This window comes from Triturus cristatus, chromosome 5_2 (assembly GCF_964204655.1).
Source record: "Triturus cristatus chromosome 5_2, aTriCri1.1, whole genome shotgun sequence".
Lineage (NCBI taxonomy): Eukaryota > Metazoa > Chordata > Amphibia > Caudata > Salamandridae > Triturus > Triturus cristatus.
In genome coordinates, this window is record NC_140588.1 from 1,001,736,681 (window position 1) to 1,001,760,160 (window position 23,480).

Here is a 23,480-nt window from a genome sequence, read left to right on the forward strand (position 1 = left end):
GGGGTCCTCGTCATCTTCTCCGTCTGTACCCCTGCCGTAAGGCATCCCCGGGGTACTGCGGGAGTGTCATCTTTGTTCTTTGTCTGGCGGCACGCCGCCCAATGGCTCCCCCAGTGCCCCTGCCGTGAGTCATGACACGGACACCATGCGAGCCTTTCATCTATCTCCTAGTAATTTTGTTCTCTACTAGGTTCCTCGTGTCAGCTCCGCTACCCTTCCCCCCTACGGCTGCGACGCCCGTATCCTTAGGTGTGGGTGGGTGGGCTTCTCTTCTCCTTTTGCGGGGGGGGAAATTCGAAATGTGGTTTCCCGGGCCGTTGGCCCTACTTAACCCCCCCCCTCGCCTATCTTTCTCGCCCCCTGATTGGGGGGGGAGCTTCCTTTGTTTGTGGGCCTATCCCTGCCCTCCCCGGCCTAGCCGGGTCTTCTAATTGCGGGGGGCGTGGCGTGGGGGGGTCCCGCCGCCGGCCGGCGTTTTACCCGGGCCTCCATCGGGTCCGGCTTTGTCTTCCCCGGCCCGGGTCCTAACCCCGTCCAGGCGGCGAGCACTCCCTCCCCACTCCCCCATGTTTGTTGCCATCGCTGCGCGCTTTTCCCTTAATTAGTACTTGACCACTTCTTGGTGCCTGAAAAGGTCGCAGTTTTATTTTCACAACAAACATTTTGTTAACAGGAAATCTTCATATTTCAAATTTCAACACTCATGGTCTTATTATAGTCCTTCAATGACCATGTTTCATTTTTATCCATTGTTCATCATTTTTTCTATTCGCATTCTGGACCCAGCCGCCTCAATTGCCTGGGAGAGGAGAGAGGGGCCCCAATCCCTGTGTTTCGATTCACGGATCTAGGCTTCAACTTGCTACCGATTTGGCGGGTGTCCCTTTCTGGGCATGCCCGGGCTGCAAGTGCCGTCCCGCTCGTCCGGTATCCTTTCGGGGCCCTCCCTTCTCCCAGCGGTCTCTGCCGTTTGGCATCCCAAGGACCTTACTTGAGCATCTACTCTATTTTCTTGCGGCGGGGTCCTCGTCATCTTCTCCGTCTGTACCCCTGCCATAAGGCATCCCCGGGGTACTGCGGGAGTGTCATCTTTGTTCTTTGTCTGGCGGCACGCCGCCCAATGGCTCCCCCAGTGCCCCTGCCGTGAGTCATGACAAGGACACCATGCGAGCCTTTCATCTATCTCCTAGTAATTTTGTTCTCTACTAGGTTCCTCGTGTCAGCTCCGCCACGCTCCCTACGGTTTTTCGATCGGAGGGAGCTCCCCCCTTAGCTCGACCTAGCCTCGCGACCTACTTGCCCCCTCCTAGCTCGAATATGCCCACGATGTTCCGCGTGAACTTGTCTATTCCTATCCCCGAGTGGTGTACCCCCTCCTCCAGGTGTTACCCCAACTACCAGTTTATCGGCCCCTGCTGCCTGACGTCCACCCCGGGGCCTTGCAGGCTTTGGCCCTGGTGGTGTGTAGCTCTCTTCTGGATTTTTCTATGCCTTCTAGCTTCACCCTCTCCACTATGCTCAGTGTGTGGAGCAGGTATAATGGACTATCTATTCGTAATTGACACTAGGGGAATTGGTTTGCCCATTTTTGCCACCAGGCTGGTTGATTGGTGGCGTGTGCCTCAGCGCAAATTGCAGGAATATGTCGTTGTGCCTTTGACCGTAAGCGAATGGTTATGCCTCTCGCGGGCAGGGCTTGCCTGCCTCAATTCGCAGAAATCCCTCACTATGCAGACTAATTGTTTCCTTGCTCGCCAGAGCCGCACCTGTTTTCTGTCTCCAAGCACGTCTCTACTACCCTTCAGCCTCTGGGGAGGCCGTATACCCCACTTCCCGTCCGTTTACGCGGTATTTGGAGCTGTATGGTCAACATTTGCTCTCTTTACCACCTCCGCCCTGCTTTTTTCCTTAGTTCAGTCGGGCGTTCCTGAGGTTGGCCATTTTGCTCCTGTGTGCCATGAGTGGTGCGTGCCCCGATGAGGCCTTGCAGGATGCCGCCCTCCCATCGCCAGGCCTTTTTGCTGGCATCTGGCCTTGGCTGTGTATTTGCGTCTTGGTACCTTTCTGCTGTTTTTCTAGGCCAGCTTGGTGTACTTTTCTTACGGGGGCCCTCCTCTACCCGAACGGTAGCTCTTGTCCCGCCCTGTCCGGGTCCTGCTCAACTCGAAATGTCTAGTATTTAATATGACACCCAGAGTTGGGTTGTCCTACCCACCTCGGGAAAGCCTCGCCTGCACTGCCTGTCTGCCCCCACTATACCTGGTACCACCACTCTGCTTATTTTCCGCTCTGATGTTTCTTGCCAACTTGTCTTTTATCTGCAGTGACCTGCCACTCCCAGTCTTTGTTTAGTACGAAAGAAAATCATACTGTTTTACTTGTGTAACTGAATGGTATTCTGTCGGGTGCTGGGGCTTGTGAGGTAGTTGGGTCATTTGTCATGCTGTGTCAAACCAGCCTCGAATTTGATGCCAAGCTTCACAACCAGGTGCTTTAGCGCTGACCTTGTTAAGCGAGCCAACCGTTGAACCCCTCTCTTTATCTGCTGGAGGTGGATGGATTGGTTTGGCCTTGCCCCTCCGGTGGGGCAAAGCGGGGTGGGCGCCTTGCAGCATAATGCCGCTCCTGACTGCGTCACCCTCTGTTTGAGACACATGCTTGCCTCCCCGTGCGTGGTGCTCAACCCCACTCACATTAGCTTACTGGGCTAACTGCGCAGCGGGTTAATATGCCTGCTGCAAGGCACGTTTACCAAGTACATTACCGACTGTGTATGATGTAAACGGGTCCGCCGATTACTGCGTTCGAAAGATACCTCCTTTCGTTACTTGCGATTTATCCTTAAAGTCCCCATGAGGCATAGCGAGCTATTAACTTTCCTCCCAGAACTGCATAACCCCCGCCATATTCACCTTATTATAGCATCCGTTAATGTCGCCACAGGGTTTTATTATGGCTATAGATCGATTCTTATCTTTAAAGACAAGCTCCCGCCGATGCTGTTTCTTTTCGACTCTGCGTGCGTGCTTCTCCACCCTGCGCACTCTTAACTATACTGCCTACCGGTCTGAATGACCTGTGACTCCTACCCTTTCCGTCCCTTGGCTTATGTGTCCTTACCTAAACGCGGATTTGCTCCTATGATTGATTGCCTCTGACACAGCATTCATAACCGCTGTTCGTAACCGCTATACCATCTCCATTCCTTGTAAGTCGTGTGCGGTGTGAAGTGCTCGGGCCCCTATACGTGGTACGGTAGGGCGGTGCGACCGGTGCCACCGCACCGGGTGCTGGCTTCCTAAAGGCGCCGTGTTTGAATGTTTACGCTTTTTAAGCACCTGCTTTACGCTTTTTAAGCACCTGCTGAAGGTTTACTCTTTTTAAGCACCAGCACCTGCTGCCGCGTTTCTCAGCGTGTCTTCCCGCCGGCAATTACCCGGCCTCACATAATTGTCAAGAAAACTCGTGTGATTAATTCTCTTCTTGCCGAGAGAACGGTGCTTTGTAACATTGAGGATTTGCCTTAGGGGACGGTAGTGCAGAGGGCTAACACGCCTGCTGCAAAGCGCGTGTACCAATTAGATTGCCGACTGCATATGATGGAAACCGATCAGCAGACTGCTGTGTTCCAACGAGCCCTCTTTTGTTACTTGGAATTTATACCTTAAACTCCCCATATAGAATAGTGAGCTAGTAACTTTCATCCCGGAACTGCATATATCCCGCAACATATAGCTTATCAGAACCTTCATTACTGATGCAAAAGGGTTACTTTGGCTAGAAATCCATTCTTATTATTCAATACAAACTCCCAACTATGCCGTTTGTCCGGCCCTGTGTGTATGCTTCCCCACGCCAAGCGCTCTTAAACTATACTGCCTAACTTAAAGTTATTGGTCTTGTACATTTTACGTATCCCCTAAATCGCTGTATACCTGTAATTTAGATGGTATTTGTTCACTGCGCCATCCACTTCAGGATTTCAAAGAATGTTTGTGGGGATTCCTAGCGGGGAAGATCAAGGCAGGAGGCGACAGTCACAAATCATCAAATCTTCAGTAGTGATCAGTTAGGGGCCAGAGATGATTTGAAGTTACTGATAAGGTATAATTGGGAATCTTTACACAGCACAGTATTTGGAGAGCACGAACTTGTCTGTCCTTTTGAACAGGTCAACTGTCAGAGCAGAATACGTTCTAAGTGTGGCATATTTATACAGTATTTTAACGTGAATTTTAGGGACTCACTGAGTTTGATAATGCGTAGATTCCAGTATAGACCTCGACTTACGCCAGACCCTCTTCATGTTAAATACAGGCCATCTGGATCTCTGGACTGTGTTTGCTTCCTGATAGAAATGAAACATGTAAGTAGTGCCATTGGCGGCGTCCAGCATCAGATTCGTTATGAGTTTTTTCTTGATAGAGAATACCCGCAATTCAGAATGGAATATTGATTTCCTAAAACGTTTCGCTTTCGTGTTTCCGGCGCTGCTCTTTAAATGTGCACTCGTGTGGCACACGAGAAAATCTTTGCCTGGCTGTGTTTGCACTCACCGTTTGAACCCCCGTGTACCTTTCGTTTTGCATTGATCTGCTAGGCTTGACTGAGCTGATACGCTGGCTCCGCACTTAAACTCTCGGCACTCGAAAGGTCACGAATAACAAGAAGCTAGAGGTAAACGCATTTGAATCCGCAGTTCAATTAGAAATTGCAAGAGACTTTCATCCCTTAATGCGAGGGAAACAATCTAGTCACGCTTCAGTACGTAATTAGGGCAGCATTGTTGTACGTGCCCCGCTTTAAACCACGGCTGCCTGCTGAAGAATAATACCACGGCTGCCTGCTGAAGAATAATGATCTCGCCCCGTCTTTTTCTATTGGTATGTGGGGGAGTAGCGCACCAGTAAATAGCGGGGCGCCTTCTCCTCCCGGAAACAAATTCTTGAAGGGCTTCTCCGGTTTTCAAGAACCAGGAAGAAATGCTGCGTTTAATTAAAATTCATCTGGGGCCACGATGCAGGACGGGAAGATCATTAACGCTGGCTCGAGATGAGGACAGGCCCGAGGAAAGGCACCGCGCGCTCGTTGGCCACCTCTGATCACACCAGTAATTTAACCCTTTCTTCCCAAATTGAGTCGGCCGTACCCCTGCTTCGCGCAGCCCCGCTCCTTACCTTTTTCTTTTAATCTTGCTTCCGGGCTCGCTAAGGGGGCACTGCCGCCCGCACCCGTCTTCCTCCGTTCGGGGGCACCGCCGCCCGCACCGACCCCCGCGTGGTTCGTGTACGCCAGTTGCCTGCTCACAATCTGCTCCTGTTGCTCCGGGCACCGCCGTATTGGCTCCAAGTGCCCTTGAGCCTGAGTCTGTGGTGGACCCTGCCCGTACCCTCGCCGACAGATGGGACAGGGGTGAATGGCCGCATATTTTCCTTCCGACCAAACGGCGCGAAATGCCGTGTAGCGTCCTTGCGTCCCCTTCTCCGGTCCGGTCTGTCAGCTTCCCCGGCTTTCCTTTCCGCCTCTTCAGCTTGGATCATCCCGTCGCCTGGAGCCTGTCGCCTGCAGGGGCCTTTGTCCGGCCGGTTTTTGGCGCGAAAGGTCGATGATCTCCGCTCGATCTTCTTTCTCTTCTCCTTTTGCGGGGGGGGAAATTCGAAATGTGGTTTCCCGGGCCGTTGGCCCTACTTAACCCCCCCCTCGCCTATCTTTCTCGCCCCCTGATTGGGGGGGGGAGCTTCCTTTGTTTGTGGGCCTATCCCTGCCCTCCCCGGCCTAGCCGGGTCTTCTAATTGCGGGGGGCGTGGCGTGGGGGGGTCCCGCCGCCGGCGTTTTACCCGGGCCTCCATCGGGTCCGGCTTTGCCTTCCCCGGCCCGGGTCCTAAGGCTGCGATGTGCAGCGCAAGAATCAATGATGCTGCTGTAGTGGCGGACCTTCCCCAGGGCCACAAGGCCGCAACTGCTAAAAACGAACGCTTGTTGATCAGGCCTGCCACGCTGTTCATTTCCAGTGACCTGAGTCAGATATGGTGCAGCTTCCTGTGATTCTACACCGCTGATGACAACACTGACAGTGTGACTGTGAAGAATGAACCACTGATCTGTGCACCAAGCCGCAGCCCAGGGAACATGCTAGCAGTTTGCATAACCTGATAGCGAGCTTCCCCAGTGCTTAATTTGAGCTGGTGGTTTCTGGTGCTCGGCACCGGCACTTAATTGGTTTCCGGTGCTTGACACCAGCACTTAATTTTTAACACCGCACTTGGTGAGCAGAACAAGGGTTGTTAATAAATACAATCTACATTAAAAATAAATAATACCTGTCTCCCCAGTCATTCCTTTAGCTTTGCTGACCTGGAATAATCTGAACTGTCACACTTACATGCTAGAGAGATGGTTAGTTGTTGTTTTGGTACCGCCATTGGCAGGGATGACAGGGGCAATGGGTAGCGGGCAGTGGCCTCCTGGTCAGGACCATGGCACTTATTATTTTACAAATTAAGCACTGGAGCTTAAACCTGTGCTTTATTATTGCATGCACCTTTTTATCTCTGTTAAGGCACCATAGATATTGGGGGAACCATAGGAGCTGGATTAGAACTCAACAGATTGTGTGGGACTTAAATAAGACTGGAGAACCATGCAGCTGAATACCCACTTATGTGTGGAATATTTCCTTTTACTGTGACGTTAAAGCACTTCTCTTTTTATTACACATGCACTGCGCTGGACAGTGAAGTGCTGCGCCTGTTGTTTGACTGTTTGAATTCTGAGTCTCTGCCCTCCACACTACCTCCATGAGAAGCCTTTGGACAGCTTTAGTGGGACTGACCAATGCACACCACAGGCAAATGACCCCACCCACCATATCTGTGGGCCAGCAGGCTCTGCCCACCCTGTGGCTCATACAAACAGGGTCTGATGGAATCTGGAAGAGAATCATTTTCATTTTGTGAGCTTTGGGTGCTTCATGTCAGGTGCCTGGGTCGCCTCCCTTATGTGCAATAGAGACATTGGTCTGGTAGCCAAGTCTTAAGCTTTCTACAAAATGTATGTAAATCTGGCAAGGTCCAAAAGCCTTCTACAGAAGAGAAGAAGTAACATTTGCAAGCTTTTTCACTGTTTCTGGTTTTACACAGATTTTAATGCAACACTTTTCTGCCATTTATTTCAATTGGTGGCATATTTTTATTATTTTGGGATTTATATTCATATTGAATAGAAATGCAGCCAGAAAGATCTACAAAAGGTGGGAAGCCCTTACCTTTTACAAACACGTAGATCTTGGCCACGAGACCCTTCTCGGCCGGCACGTTGTCGTAGAGGCAGCTGAGGTAGCCGGTGTCCTGGACCGCGGTTGTGTTTAAAGTCAGGCGACTGCAGATAAGAGGCTGGTGAGCCGGCCCTGGACATCGGTGCTCAACCACGTGGAATCGAGGTCCGACTGGACTGTGGTCATCTCCCCAAGTCCACACCAGGTGGGAAGATCCCCTGTTAAAAAAAACAGCAAAGTCGTGAGCATCTGGTCATATCCACACACCTGCATGCTATCGCTATGGGTTCACTGGTTCATTGGTTCTTCTAATGGCCACTGAAGACGGCTCTTCCTTGATATGGTGTGATACACTGCTGGGCAAGGTCTCTGCTCCCTTTACTTCTGCCCTCCAACATACTCCTATCTTTTAATACAGCCAGATTATCTTAAAGGAAATGGGTCTGCTTTAAAAAAAGTTTTCAATTTTGAAAAACTTCAGTGACAGACTCCTTCCAAAGCTGCCACCCAAATTCACAAATGGAAAGGTCTCCAAAGGGTGTCCCTTCCCTTTTTTGATTATCACCTTAACTTGGTGGTCGGTAACTTAGCAATGGTTTGTGACCGTAATTCCAATCGCTAACCATTGAGACATAGGGAACAGAATGGCAACGTGGAGGGGATGCCCACAACACACCTCTTATAAATTACAATTAGATATTTATTTACAACCCCATTTTACAAGACGGTAGAGCTTTAGTGACTCCTAAAATGGATTTGGTGCATTCAAAATAACATTTTAATGGTTGCATCAGAGTGTTTCCAACCACTAAAAAGCAGAGCAAATCTGTCCCCCAATTCTGTGGCTTAAAGGTTGAACCAGACTTTGCATCGGAGAAGCTTTGTTTTTGGATCACACTTGGTGCTGATTTCCCGTCACTTGCTCTGCGTGGAGAAACTGAAAAACTGCTCTTCAAAACCATAGGGCATATTTACAAGGGGATCGCACCACTGAAAGTCACTTTTTTTGACGTTCCGGTGTCGCAATGCCCTGCACCATATTTACAAATCAATGCCAAGCTGATTTGCGTGCCTAAACACCACTTTTTAAATATAGTTCCCTTTCACACAGTTTTCCACCACAACACCTATTGCTTTTGACGCAGCCCCACGCGTTAGGTTGGCGCAACGAGGAGAAATGCCTTTATTTCTCCTTGTTTTTTGCTCATTCTAAGTGTGCTGCATTCTTCAGCACACATAGAAAGCGCAAATCGCCTTTAACAATTGTTTATGTGCAGGAAGGTGTACCTTCCTGCACATAAAAAATCATTGCCTTCAACACAGACACCCTTGCACTATGGCAAGTGAGTGTCTGTGTTGGCACTAGGCAGCTATGTTTTGCACCAGCACTAGGCACAAAACAGGGGTGCACCGTATTCTTGTAAATACAGCGCATCCCTAAGTTTTTGGAATGACGCAGCACAGTACTGTAAAATTTGCTGCAGAGCCACACTGCGGCATTTCCTTGTAAATATACCCCCCAGTTCCGCTTCATTGCCAGGGATGATGTGTATACAGGCAATTTTGTTCACAAGGTGTGTTACTCTAGTTTACTTATTCCAGTCGCAGCCTGTGCAGGTAAGAGTGGGAGGGTGGTGCAGGGGCGGGGCGGGAGGGAGGCGACAGACGATGACGAGGGGAAAAATTTTTTTTTTAAAAAGAAAACCACTTACCTTGTGTTCACTGCATTGCTGATTCAGCGATAGGGCAAGAGCAAGGTAAGTCATTTTCTTTTTCTTTTATTTTCTCTCGTCGTCATCTGTTAACTTCCCTCCCCCCAACCAGGGCCGGACTGGCCATAGCGAGCACCGGGCGTTTTCCCGGTAGGCCGCTAGGGTGGGGCCCGGTTTTGGGCCCCTGGGGGGCGATTTTTGTTACCGGGCGTCAGCAATATCGCCCCCCTGTAACAAAATCGTCCGAAACCGGCCCTAACAAACTGCTCGGCTGCACTCCCCCTAACCCCAGGGGGGGCCAGCTGAGCAGTTTGCCAGGGCCGGTTTCTGTTCCCAGTCCGGCCCTGCCCCCAACCCCCCCGCAACGCCCCACCATCCCACTGCTCTTACCTGCAGCGGCCGTGACTGACTCACTCTAGCACAAGCATAACATTTTCAGCAATGGTCCCTAGAACACTTTGCAGAACCAGACACATCTGCCTCATACGACCTCTCTCTCATCTTCTGCAGAGACCTTTACTATATACAAGAAAAAAAAACATATTGATTTATGGTATAAATTAATCCACCAAAATGGAGTTTGGCTAATCCTGGGGTTGATAAATCTTCTTAATAGTCTGTCTTCTCTTTGGTCTTCTGCCCACTTTCAAGGTCTTAGATTAGGTATTTTTGGTCCAAAATTTGCTCCCAAATGCAAACTAAATCAATCTCCCGGAAGAAAATACCTTTCTCGACAGAAAACTAAGAATCGACTCTTCTCCCACTCACTTGCGGTTGAAAAGTAGCCGAGATTCAGCTCAGTTTGGGCTGCAGATGCTATCATCAAACTGTCTATCTAGTAGTAAACGTTTGGCGCATTCTAATGGGAAATATATATCATTTGCAATTAAGTGCAATAAAATGAGATACTAACAAAGGAGTTGCTATTGACCCCTGGTCAGACTCTGGTCTGCCTAAATAAATTCCATTATTAAGTGTCTAAAATTTTATTTTCCATGTTTTATTTACTATGTAGTCTATTTTATGTGCAGTGTGTTTGAAAACTCATTAATAGGGTTAAACTGATCATCATTTCTATATTGTGGCAATAAATCTGTTATAACAAGTTTGTTTCTTCTTGTATTTTATTTTGTTTTCATATCGTGCGGCAGTGAGCATCATTGGGGTGACAGAGCTCTTTGTAGATGGTAACATCAAAATTAGGAAGGAAGTATCAAGGATAACTTATACACAGTGGGGTTCAGTGAGTATTATACAGTGAAAAAACGAATACAATTCGGTTTTGTCGGTCAAATGCACAGAGAGTCAGGTAATGCATATTAAATGGATTCCGAATTAGTAAGTGCTTTTTAGGTCTGGTGATAGCCAGAACTTTTGATTGTAATGAAATGATATTTAAATAGAACTTATTTTGCCCGCCCTCTTCATTCATGGTATGTTGTTCACACGTTTCTTTCACCCACTACAAGAGACAGTCTGGGGCAGTGGGCCAGCCCACTTCAGCCATTGGTTAATTCCACTGCAAACGACTGCATTCTCCTTTTTCACAAGAGGGTCATCAAAGTAGTTCTCTTCAGTGCCTGGACCGTTTGTTGAGACGACCAGGCGTCTAATTGTTGGGAGAGGCTTCCATGTTCAAAGGGGGTTGCCTGAGAAAGAGCACATCGTGCCAGCGTATGATAATGATGAGTGGCCTCTTATCGCTCTCTTTCTTCCAGAGATGGTAAGTTTATGCGCCAGGCGTTCATGGATGCCAAGATCCAACTCCTTAAATATGATGTAAATGGTCTTGTGGGTGCTGCTTGCTTCATTAATCTACTTTTTCCCTTCCAAGATTCATCCCTCTTCGGTGGAAACATTTGTTAAGACCAGATTTGAATTTTCACTTGCAAATACCTGCATGCCACAAATCGCATTGATTCGTAGTCCCAGGATATTCGATCAAACGGCTGCAGAAGCATACTATGCCCGTGCTGATTGATTGATGGAATTAAGAAAGGTAACCACATCAATCAATGTTTAAGTGGCATTGACTGTCCTTTTCTCAATCCCTAATCGTGTATTGACGTCATATGGCTCCTCTTTATCTGGTGTATTAAACCTGCATGGAACCGCCAAGTTCAGGGGATCCGCTAATGGAAATATCTTCTCATTTCTTTTTGTTGGCCGATTACTCTTTAGGTTTTAAAGAAAACTTGGCCGCAATCCATTCTGCAAGATGCCTCATGGTGTTGAATGTTTGCTGTTAGTATCTGCTTTGAAATGGAGACCGTGGTTTCAAATCATGGCAAGACAAACTCATACTTTTCAGGACAGGGAACCATTCAAATGGATAATAGTTAATTACATCACATAGAGATGACTCTTTAAAACTCATAACTTGTTCAGAAAAATAAAACCTATTCACCAGTTCCACCACCACTTAAAAAACATATTAGCAGTTATCATCAGACATTCTAAAATATCACTTTTAATATGAAATTATTTTTTTAAAAAGTAAATATAAATCATGTCAAGCATGGATACAGTTGCCCTGCTGATGGGTTACATTTTTTCTTCATATTACCTTTTCAGCATTACACTCTAAAAGACTTTTCAGTAAACCAGTGTCTGCATTCATTTTGAGCTACCATTATGTAATATATATTTGGCAGTCCCCACTGTGTAGTTATAGTTAGGACTAGGTTTCCATATGAAATGGATTATTTTGCTTACCAATAACGTTGGCACCATTTGACAAATCTAATCTACAATCAAGTCTGGAAATCCCTTTACATGAATGTCTTACATGGGAAATTAATGATTATTAATATACAGAGCATAATAAATTATATTGTCTTTAGGCAGTTGAATAATATGAAGTATAAGCCATCTCAAGGACACTCATGTTAGCAGCCTTAAATTGATATAAGGCTGAGAAAGTACAGTTGTGAGTCAAACCTAAAACTTGCAGATCTCTGACTGGGATGCCAGCCTACATAGCTAGTGTACATATATGTAGCTCAGTCCTTTTTCACATCTTGTTAAGATCTTGCTTTTAGAACATTTGCTATTATTGGATAACAAGGTCCAGAGGCTTGTTCCTGAATCCTAATAATATAAAATCAGTCATTCTCAACACATTCTTATCAATATTTGATGAACCAGCCTATCGCAACATCACAAAGTCATGTTTAGTGAACTATCATGGGCCCAATGTCACGCTTGCTGTAGAAGGAGGGGTAACTTAATAGGGAGTACAGCGCCCTCACTCTACATCAATTTTTTATTACTTCATATGCCCCTTTATTCAATCGTCACTGCAGAACTGTATGCGTTAGCTGTACCTTCACCCTGGTGAAAAGCATTTGTTATTGTTGAACATCTTTGAGAGATTTGTGCCACACAACATCAGCTCTAACGTGGCACTGCCTATAAATTGTGACATTCTGCAGTATATAGATTTTCATGACAGATCTTTCTGCTGTGCATTACAACGAAAGGGTCTTGTCGTTGGAAATAATAAATGTACAGTTAAAGGGAATTCTATTCATTGCTTTACAAATGGACCACTAAAAGAATTAATATTATTATATGTCTGCTATAAAATCACAGTCACTGCTTGGGTAACCGCATCACAGTGAATGAATGAAGCGGTTTGTGTTATCCATGACCACACTGGTACTTTGTCTCCTTGGGCTGTTATACCTCCCCATCCTTTAACAAGCATTTGCAATGCAATAGGTCTCGCATTTGTAAAAGTTAGAGCTGTTGGCGTTTAAAATAAAAATGTTTTTTACTTTTGTGTTTTTATTTGCTGTGGAAAATGATATTTGCAAAGCAGTATTGCCATTGGTATTTTTAACATCACCACCTCTAACTTTAACATATGAGAAAGTGTTATAGAGAAAGGCAAACAATAATCAAATTCCCACAGGAGCCGAGCTGGAAATTGTAAAAGAGTCCTGCTGCATGCTTATCATGTTACTGGGAGGAATACCGGCATTTGTTGGACTGCAATTGTAAGTAAAAAATGAGGGTTTTGCTGCTTGAAAGAAGTATTAGACAGTTGACTAACCACAACGTGTTTTGTGAGGTCCGAGGGTGAAACAACTCATTAGTCATGACTTGTTATTTAACTTGTAAGTTGTTCTATATAAGAATAAACTCAATGACTAGTGAACACATCGCTCTACGTGGCTTCTGAGAAACAGCAAATCCACGCAAAATCCCCACTTCAAGGCTGATAACCGATCTGGTTTCTGCTTGGCGGGCATCACTGCACCTCGGATCACTAGAGAGAAGACAGAGCGGAGCAGCGTGGGCATGCTTGTGTGTTCTGTCGCTCGATTCTGTGACGTGCGCACAATAGAAATGTTTTGCTGTAAAACCGGCTTTAAAAAGCAATACGTGGGCTTGAATACACAAATTGTATCCCAAAGTGTGACTGTTTTACAAATTCAAAACCGAAACATTCAGACTTGCGGTCCCGGTGCTAAAGCGCTTCTGAGAGGGTACGTTGTACAAGCATGCCAATAGCGGTATTTGTTGTGCCTTTCACGTGCAATGTAGTGAAAACAAGAAGTAACTGCTACAATTCACTCTGTGTCACAAATGTGTAGACAGCATGTATTGCAGGCCTTCTCGGCCCCGAGGATGACGGCCAAAATGAGACTGCTGCAGGGGCAGTGTATGCGCAGAGGTTGAGGGGAGGGCTTTTAACGCAAAGGGGAATCAAAAGTGGGAAACCAGCAACGCCAAAAACAACATCAATAAAGATTTTAAAAAGTTATTACACCTAGGAACTAAAGTGGCCTTGCAGCACTGTTCGAGTTCGGGCACCTTAACTCCCTGATCTCCAGGATAGCACAACCGCCAGACTGTTTCGTGTTTTATTGTGCGGGCTCAACAGCAGCGGTGTGGGTGTAATTAATTAGGCGGACTTGGAGCACTTGTTTCGTTGTGTAACTGTTGGTGGTGTTTGCAGGACCTGAACAGGAAACAATAGCACCCCTCCCCCCTTCCCTGCGAGACAGAGGTGCCAGCAGCGGACCCGGTCTTTCAAAAACTGGCTTGGTATACTATACCTCCGCCCCCTTTCCGAAATGTCTGACGAAAGAAATGACCGCCCAGGAGGGGGGATCACCAATTCACGTACATGCCATCTGGGGAGGTAATATGTGCTCTGATAGGAATGAAGTATGTATCTTTGGTAATGCCTCCTCTAAATTACCCGCATACACACTTAACGAGACATGAGCATGAAGGCACTACAGCCCTGCACACGGCTGCCGTATAGACTGCAATGCAGCGGGCAAAGGAAGGCTCTATTGTGTCACAGATGCAGGCCTGTAAAGTCCTCTAGATTTGAACACTCTTCCTGGGCCGTTATGTCGGTTAGGGTTCAGGGTGTGATTACTCAGCCTGAAATCCCTGGGATCTGGCTCAGAGGCGCAAATCGGTATTGGCCTGTGTGTGTCTCATGTTGCACAGCTACGCAAGCAGCATGCTACTTACTTCTTACACTAACTTAATCCCAGAGTATATATCTTTATGATACTATTATGCACAATCTGGCGTGCAGAGGCGTAACAGCGATTTGTTACCTGGGTGTCTTATGCTGAACACGGTGTCATTTTAATGCCTATATAAACAAGCACAGAATCGAAACCAGTGGTGCGCGCGCATCACAGAGGGGCGGGAATCGAAACCAGTGGTGCGCGCGCACCACAGAGGAGCGGGGGCAAGGGAGCGCGGCAGCGAGGCGAACGAGCGCTGCTGTGTGTAATAGACACCGATGGAAATGGGCGGAGCAAAGGCACGACATGCACCTGCCTTTGCCCAATTGCGTGCCTTATTTTTTTTTTTTTAAATAACACGCTAAAGCCAATTGCAGCCGGCGAAAGCAAAACCACATGCACAAGCGTGTGGTTAGCTTTCAGAACCCCCTACATGAGGTCTCGCGCTGGGCGAGCAGTGCTATGCACTGCAACCCTAGGCGCGAGACCTAAAAATGAGGTCACCTGAGCCTGCCAGAGGGGCACCCCTCGCCTTAACAATTAAGAAAATCATTTACATACCTAACAGTCTCCTCGTCCCCTTCTGAGAAGGGTCAAAAGATGCTCCCTCCCGAAATCCCACCTGTTTTTTCGTCTTGCTCTTCCAAGACAGGTACATTATTTCCAAAATTGATGCCCAACCTTTATCGGAGTAATCAGTGGCATAACAAAGGCCCGTGAGCCCCCGCAGTGTGGGGGCACCAGCGCTCCAAGGGGTCCCTCCAGCACAGCAGCTCGGCCTGAGAGCTCCTAAGTGTGTCCGGAGGGGGGCCCTCCATGTACTTTGCAGGTGGGCCCCCTGAGGTTTAGTTACGCCACTGTAAGTGATCTGGGTAACTTTCTGTTTTGTTAACTTGTTTGGTGCCTGGGAAGAGTAAGGGGTGTTTGAGGGCTGCCCTTCATCTGGGATTGTGCTGCTCCAGTAGATGTGAGGGTCACAAGAGAGATAATCCTCTAGAAGTCTTCCTTGTTCCTCTACTGGATTTAGGGGCTAGAAGATTGCCAAGGAGCGGGACTCACTGCTCTGACAGCTCTGTGGAGTGCTGCCGTGTAGTTTCCAACCTACAGTAGGAACTGCGTGTTTGTGGACAGCATAGCCGTTGGGATAGTGCCAGACTGAGTCCATGCACCCCCTCAGGATATGTTGTCCTATTGGCCAGCTAGCTCACTGTGCCACCTTGAGCACCCCTAAACCTAGACAGGTAGCAAATGGTTCTGGCAACCACTGGCGGGCGGTGCAGTTCAAGCACATCTTTCATCAGCAGTGGATTTTAGGATGGGCGGTGGACAACATAGTTGCTCAGTTCTCTTGGGTTTAAGAAATCGATTGAGCCTACTGTGCAATGAAGTCAGTATATCCATGTAGGCTCTGAGATACTGTGTCTGCCACCACCTTGAGGGAATGTACCTCCTTCTGGTGGTGTGCCGGAAGACAACAAATCAGAGGCTCTGGTGACCACTTGAATCTGTAGTGACTAGCCGTGGGGCCACTGTGACAGGGTATTGGATCCTCTCCAGTAGGGGTTCGGCTTGTTCCAAGAATGATGGAGAGTGAGTGCATGCTGAATCATTCCTGTATAAATATTGGCAGTGACAGTGCCTTTTGCCATTTTGGAGAGGTGTGTTTGGTAGAGCTGGTGCCATAGTCTCCTGATAACCAGTTAGTTCTAAAACTTCACAAGAAAGCACGGGGGCAGGTCAACCAGGGGGGCTGCAGATTCTGAGGATGATACAGAGAGAAAGGGATTCCACCTCCAGGGTCCAATGAAGTGTTGCTTAACAAGGGTTTGTGTCGCTTACCCTGGTGCCACTCAAAGAAAACATGAGGGATGAATTTTACGATTTACTTTCTATAACTCTCCACAAAATAAGGTCAAAAATTAAGTATTTTCATAAGTCAAAAGTGGTACCTTGCCTTCCTCTTCCTCTGCATCTCCTCAGACATGGACCGCAGCAGCCAGGCAGGGTCTATCGCTGAGGAGCAGCTGCCTGTGGTGATTGCCTGCCTCAGGAAGGACATGTTTTTGTTGAAGAAGAAGAACCTGCATCTAGCACCTCTGGGCAGCTGTTTAGTCAGTTTCATTGGTCATGCAGCCTAAAATTACCCACACTCCAAAGGGTGGAGGACTTCATCTACAGGAGGTGGAACGACCAGGAAAACCCGAAGCACCAAAGTTCATGGCAAGAGCATGTGACGAGAAGAGGGTGGAACTGGGCTTACCCTTTCAACCCAGTGGCCTCGATGATGAAAAACAGGGAGGGCTTCTGTATGGCAAGGGCTGCAGCCCCTGCCAATTAAAAAGGGAAGAAAAAGGGGAAAGCGCACGGGTCCCTTTTTAGGTCTCGGGACCATCCGGTCTGCCGAAGGCAGAACCGGAAGTCGAGAGATTTAATGACTTGGAGAAGAGGGGCTTGATCCAGCCCCTCTTTTCCCCTGTTCTCCATTGGCTGGCCTCTTCAATGCTGGCCAGCCACTGGAGAAGAGGTCCCGTCACTCCGATCAGGCCCCGTCCTTTTCGGATCGGGGGGCGTGGTTTTTGCGAAAAGTCTCAGGGAGGAGACAACAGCAAAACACGCCCCCGAATCCGAAAACGACGCTGCCTTTCTCCGAGGCATTTCTGCTCTGCCTCGGAGAAAGGCGGTGGTGTGTGCTTCCTCTTGTTTCTGCTCTCCTCGCTGCTCCCCCTTACATACCCCCACTTCCCATTGTCCCTTTCCTTCTCCCACGAGGGCTCCACTTCGTTTTCTGCCAGCTGTCCCTGTGCGACTGCCCCCCCCCCACCTACCTCGTGACTCCCCTTCTCTGAACCCGTAATTCATGGTATACCCGCTGTGCACTGATGCCGCCCCCCACCAAAAGAACCCACGTTCTGAGGCTGCCACATATGCCTCCCCTTTGTTCTGTTCGAATCCTCCTCGCTTCCTGGTGCGCCTCTGTGCCCTCCCCCTCACTCCTGGGCTCGGGCTTCTTTGTTTACGAGTCAGACACTGGATGGTTTGTGGGGGATCAGACCTGCTCTAGAGCTTCTAAGAATTTTGACGGCAGTTTCTTATTTGAGTAAACACCTTCCTCCCTCCCGATCACCCCTACCCCTCTACAGCCTCATACTCATATCACTTCTCAGTTTCTCTTTCTCTTAATTGCTTTCTACTGCTCTTTGTGCCTCGCTCTTTTGTTTAGCCACCGAGTCTGACTGCGTTTCTCCCTCCTTTGTTCTTTTTCGCTGTCGCACTTTACTTTGTCTCTCTTATTTTTTCTATCACGTGCTCCTTCTTTATCCATCTTTCTCTTTTCATCCATGCTCCTTTGTCTCTATTTTGCTCTATCTATTTCACTTTTACTTGCTCTCGCTTGCTCTCTCTCACCTTGCTGTATCTTGTTTATCTCTTTCTCTGCATATTTCTCCCTTTTTCATTCTTTCTCACTCTATCGCAGTATCACACAGCTTTAGGAGCCATAGCTATGTGGCACCCACCCTCTGCACTGAAACGTGCCGCTGGTGAGCGCAGCCTAATTTTTAAATTGCCAGTGCCAGGAAGCAAACTATGATGGAAGTTTGTTCAGATATAGCGGATCGGGTGCCAAAAAGCATTATGAGCCACAGTGAACGAGTCCTGTGCAGAGTGCTGCTGCAGCGCACTACACACGCTGTTTCTTCTTCCCTGTCCTGTCTGTCTCTGAGGCGCATGCCTGCACACTATGCTGGGGGCTGGCGAACTTGTGGAGGAGACTTAGGTCAGACGCAGGTTGGTCCAATACGGGACACGTGAGGAGGCTTCTGCATGAAAGAAGAGACCGGCTATGTACTCGCACTGTCACTGGTAGCGCTCAACTACCAATAACAGTAGTAGCTGCTTGTCGCCAGGACTAATCCCCCCACCCATGACCTGGACTATTTTTAGCACAGTACTAGTAGTGCAGCATAACACTACACGGCACTTTCTAAATTCACCAGGCAGCCAGTGAGTGACCCTGCAGCGTGTGATGCTTTTTCCTGCACAATGGAAACAAGGGGTGAACCAACAGCGAGGCCTCATTAACATGCAAATGGTCTTTTTAAAGACCTGTGGAGTGCTCAGGCGCGGCTTTGTGTCTGGCCAGGGAGTGGTCTCATCCCGGGCTGCCACACACGACGGGGGGGGAGGGGGGGGGGCTGAAGCGCTTTGAGTTCAATGGGTGTTGCGCGCCTGATCACAGGTAAAGGCGGGAGAGAACGGGGTTGTTGAGCAGGGCCGGGCTGGCTTGCCCGGGCATCGGGCGTTTCCTGTAGCAAAAGTGCTTCACAGTTAACCTCCCCCATGACCCTCCAGCTGGTCCGACATAATTGCCAGGCCTACTTTGGGGTTCCAGTTCGGCCCTGTTGTTGAGTATCCTACCCAGGGCTTTAAGTGGGATAAAAAAAAATGGGTGGGGGTGGGGGGCGGTGTTGCGCGGGGTCTATCGACTTGTATTTTGCTGTCTCTTTTGTCATTGCATCCAGGCATAATGATACAACAAGTAACATGATACCTACAACAAGTTAGGACTATTGGCTTTGTCAATCGTTGTTAGTTGCATAAGATAAATTAGCAGTAACTGTGGCTTGTATATACTATTGAAAAAGCATCCACTTGAAGCCCTAGTGACACCACGACAATGTTACTGCTCCTGAGTTTCATAAAGAGACAACAATATAATCATGCAGTGGCTGAACTCGACAGATTAAGAAATATATCCCAAATTATATATAACAGTCGGTAGACGCATGCCTCTACAGTGTTCTCTTATATTTTGAAACCAGAATTGGTCAAGTTCGTATCCTTTCAAAGTTCCCTTTTCAAACAATCATTATCAACGCCAAGTCTGGCCCTGGCACGGTAGTGCGATTTTTGTTTAGTATTAATAAAATGTGACACTTCAGACAGCAGTTTCAGCAGAGAGGACAAAGAAGGAATGGGCATGGGATCCAAATACTCATCATGCATATTAGTCTGGGCCACTGGCATTTTGCGATGCTGCAGCGTTTTCCTCATAATTATGGATTTGCCAAACTTCCCAAATAATGCTCGCATAATAAATCTCGCTTTTGAGAGTGATTAAGCTATTGACATTGTAAATAACAATGCCGTTTCTTTAAATGTTTTAAAAACATAAAAAAAACAAGCATTTACAATGCAACGGTCTCGGCATTGTTAAAGTTAGAGCTATTGGCATTGCTCATGACAATGCCGTTTCTTTAAATGTTTTAAAAACAAACACATAAACAAAAATAATGTCATGAGCAATGCCAATAGCTCTAACTTTACCAATGCCGAGACCATTGCATTGTAAATGCTTGTTATAGTCCTTATAGGTATGAATTTCCTCTTTCAGTCAGGCACATGGGCAGCGCCTGCCTCTCAGTCTGTGACTGAGGGCGACCACAAAAGTTCAGAGCCAAGTAATGGGTGAAGGGATTTGTTTGCATATGAGAAAAAGTGGAAGCATGAGCAAAGTTCACATCAGATGACTTTCCATGCATGACCTTGGCGTTGTGTTCTTCCATCGCTGCTAGAAATGCCAATTTGGATGAGAGCCTGGAGGACTGAACAGGATATATCAAAGAACACCATGATTAGACTGGCAATTCTTGTTCAGTATCTGTTCCGCCCAGTAGTGGCTGGTGTCATGGAAAAAAGTGGGGCAGCGCAGGGGGAAATTGGGGGGGGGAGGGTTTGACAACAATAATCACACAAACTAAAACAAACAATATAGAACGTACCTGCCGCCCGCCGCATCGCCACTCTTCTGCTCCAATAGCTCCATTGCAGCACAGGCTGAGGCCCCCAGACTACCCTACAGCCAATCCAGACACTGCTCTCATGCTGCCAGCAGCATGGGAGAAGTGCAGGGATTGGCCTGAGCAGCCTGGATTTGCACTCCCAGAGAGACTGGGAGCCTGTGCTTGCTGTCTCCAACCCAGCAATGCAGCACGGGTGGCAAACACCTCTGTGTGCATGTCGGTTTGACTGTCCTAAGACGACCGGCCAAACCCAAATGCACACTTGTAGCATGTGCCCACCACTCCTTCTCCATGAGTCATCACGATGACCCCGCCCCCAAGTCTCAGCCATGCACAGAAAAATAACATGATAATAAACCTGTTTTATTATCATTGAATTTTTCAAGCTTTCCATCTGCTGGCAGAGGGGGCGCACTCCTCCGCCATGACGGGCAAATACAAGACCAAACATCTGGAGATGCCCTGTCCGCCCGCCTCATGGCATCCTTCCCTCACTTGGAGGAGAGGGGAAGGCAATTTTCCCATCAAAGGAGACAGCACTGTCTCTTCCATCAGGAATTCCCTTGCGGCCAACAGGCAGTGGCAGGAATCATGTCACAGGGGCTGCCTTTATAGAAAGGCTCCTCAGAGAATTCAAAATGGCCTCTGTGATCTGGGAAAAATCTATCAGCATTGGGGCAGGGAGACAGTAATATTTTCACTTTGGGGCTTGTTGTCAGAAATAATACCAGCATCTCCCAGCACAACACCGCCTATGCCCCGCAGGGGCCACCCTCTGACTGTGAAGCAGTCACCTGCCTGTAAGCCGGTGCCCGCATGAAGGGGTTCACAGGCCATCTAGATGGGCTGTGAACCATTCGCTCAAACACTAAAATTAGGGCGCCCGGTTTTATGGTAATTTTTGGGATTTTTTACATTTCTGTCTGAATTTTTCCAACACTAATTTTTTGCCAATTTTGTCTGCTTTGTTCGTATTTCTTTAAGGTTTTGTGAAAAAATGAAGATAAAACTTCTATATTTGCACTTTTATTTTACTGATAAATGTGCACTGATACATGAATGCTTGACAGGTTCAATAATGTGAATATCCATAGATGATAAATCGATACACTCTATGAAAACAAGCACATTTTAGTATCTGCCTTGAGCACAACTTTAGCTGCTTGGGCCTCATTAGGAACCTTTGCCCTTTTTTTTGTAACTCCCTTACAAAAATCCCACACCTCAGCGGGACGCACCATGCTTCTTGTAGGATTTCTTCCTTGAGTTTAACCCTTTCAGTGGGTGACCAAGACTTCTATCTAGCGCCTCAGACTACACAAAGGCGCGGGTTTTAAAGCACTGTAAGAACTGTTCACACAGTCAAGAGGACCCAATGTGGAGATGTGTTTTGAACCTACAGTTTACAACCTCAGCTTCAATTCAAGCTAACTCAGGCTTTCATCCTTCTGGAGTTGATGAATTGCATACAAATACGTTGGTTCATACTAATACTTAATATTTACAATGAATAATAGCCGAAGACTGTAACAGCAAGGGCAGCATACAAGCAAAGGTTACTGCAATGCGTTCCTGTACTTGATCTTTAGGGATACAAGTTGTCACACTAGGGTTTCTTGTAATAATTCTCATCGACTTCTTCAAACACGCCACAGCTACAAATTACAGGTTGGGAATTTAGAGTAGTCACCAGGACAGGAACTGCACAGGCGTGAGCCAACAGGCACGTACAAGAAATGGTCCACGGCAAGCCTTTTCCTGGCTCGCCTGCCCATCTCTCATCCTGTCGCCTTCCTGATGATGATGATGATGATGTAGGAGCAGGACAAGGAATCTTGAAAAGGCTCACTTCCAGTTACAGAGTGAGGGCGTCCCTTACTCATCAGTCGTACTGGCACCTTGCCTATCAGATGTAGACACTCTTTAATGCTGATCAAGGGCATCGTTAGCCGGCTGTGCCACGTAGCTTTACTGCCGGCAAATGATTACTCTTTGAACCACACAAATTCTACACATTTTTTTTACATAGATTTTAAAAGGATTTCTAAAGGCTCTTTTACCAAATTGCTCATCCTATTTTTTGTAAAACACATCTGTGTTCTAGACAGAAATGAGTTATTTATTTTTTGAGCTAATGGAATAATGTATTTAGACAAATCTTTTGTTGGGAGCTACTGAGTAGTATAGTTAGAACACCCGGTTCAATAGAAAATTGATTTTTTTGATTTGCTAATAACTTTGGTGCCATTTGAAGAATTTTCACACAACATTCTCAAAAAACGTCTCATCTACCTCAGCGTCTTCCTTTTTTCAGGCGTCCATCAAGAAAGGGGCTGAGATAAAAGGGATGGGTCCCAAAACACGTTATCCCCATGCAATTTTCCATAGGAAAATTGAACAGTGGTGCCGCAAAAATGGCTGAACGGAATTACATCAAATATGGCAGAAAGCTGAATCTTGATTGAGAGAGTGTGCTTTTTGTGATTTGATGTAAATCAGTTCAGTAGTTTCAGAGAAATTGAGGATACATTGTGATTTGTTGGTCACACCTTGAGGGGGAAGTAGCAGCCACCATCCTAGGACTCAGGGAATCGGTCCAGAGCCCTACAATATATAATAAAATAAGATACAAGGTGGCAGGGTAGGGGTACCTTGACCCCTGGGCCTTGAGGAGGGATGGTCCTAGAGGCTCCCTTTTTGGCCAAATTAAAAAAAGAAATTTGGGGGTGGATTACATGGAACCGCAAATCCACCGCAGGGCTCAATGCAGACCTCTGGGGAATCGCAGTGGATCCGCTGATCCACGACGTGTCTTTAAAATAAAAAAAGAGGGCCATGCCCTAAAGTAACAATAACTCACAGCCTGACATATCTCAACACCAGTCAGCGCCCCTCAGTGTACAATCAAACCTAAAACTAAAATATCCTATACATGGCCTCCACCACCCACACAATAAAAAAACTTTCATCCAGAATGTAATGGATATAAATGCCAAAGGGCCAGAAAAATAAAAATATTTGTAATCTGATTAAAGAGTTTATACATATTGTAGGGGTTAACATTTGATACATATAACCAAATTATTACAAAGTATACATAACACAAAAAGGAAGAGATGGGTCAAATCAATCAATGTGTCTTTTAACGTGTACACTTCTACTTTACTGTCTCTGGACATTCATAAAGCTCAATTCC

General features: G+C 47.1%; 1 protein-coding gene across 2 annotated transcripts in view; it reads right to left on the reverse strand.

The window, feature by feature from the left end:
• The window catches only part of LOC146829570 (vascular endothelial growth factor receptor kdr-like), a 579,398-nt gene that overhangs the window by 370,701 nt on the left and 185,217 nt on the right, over positions 1-23,480 (reverse strand). For both annotated transcript variants that reach the window (XM_085608274.1, XM_085608273.1), the window contains exon 3: positions 7,265-7,491. In XM_085608274.1, the coding sequence (XP_085464400.1) occupies positions 7,265-7,491 (227 nt within the window). The remainder of the gene's footprint in view (positions 1-7,264; positions 7,492-23,480) is intronic.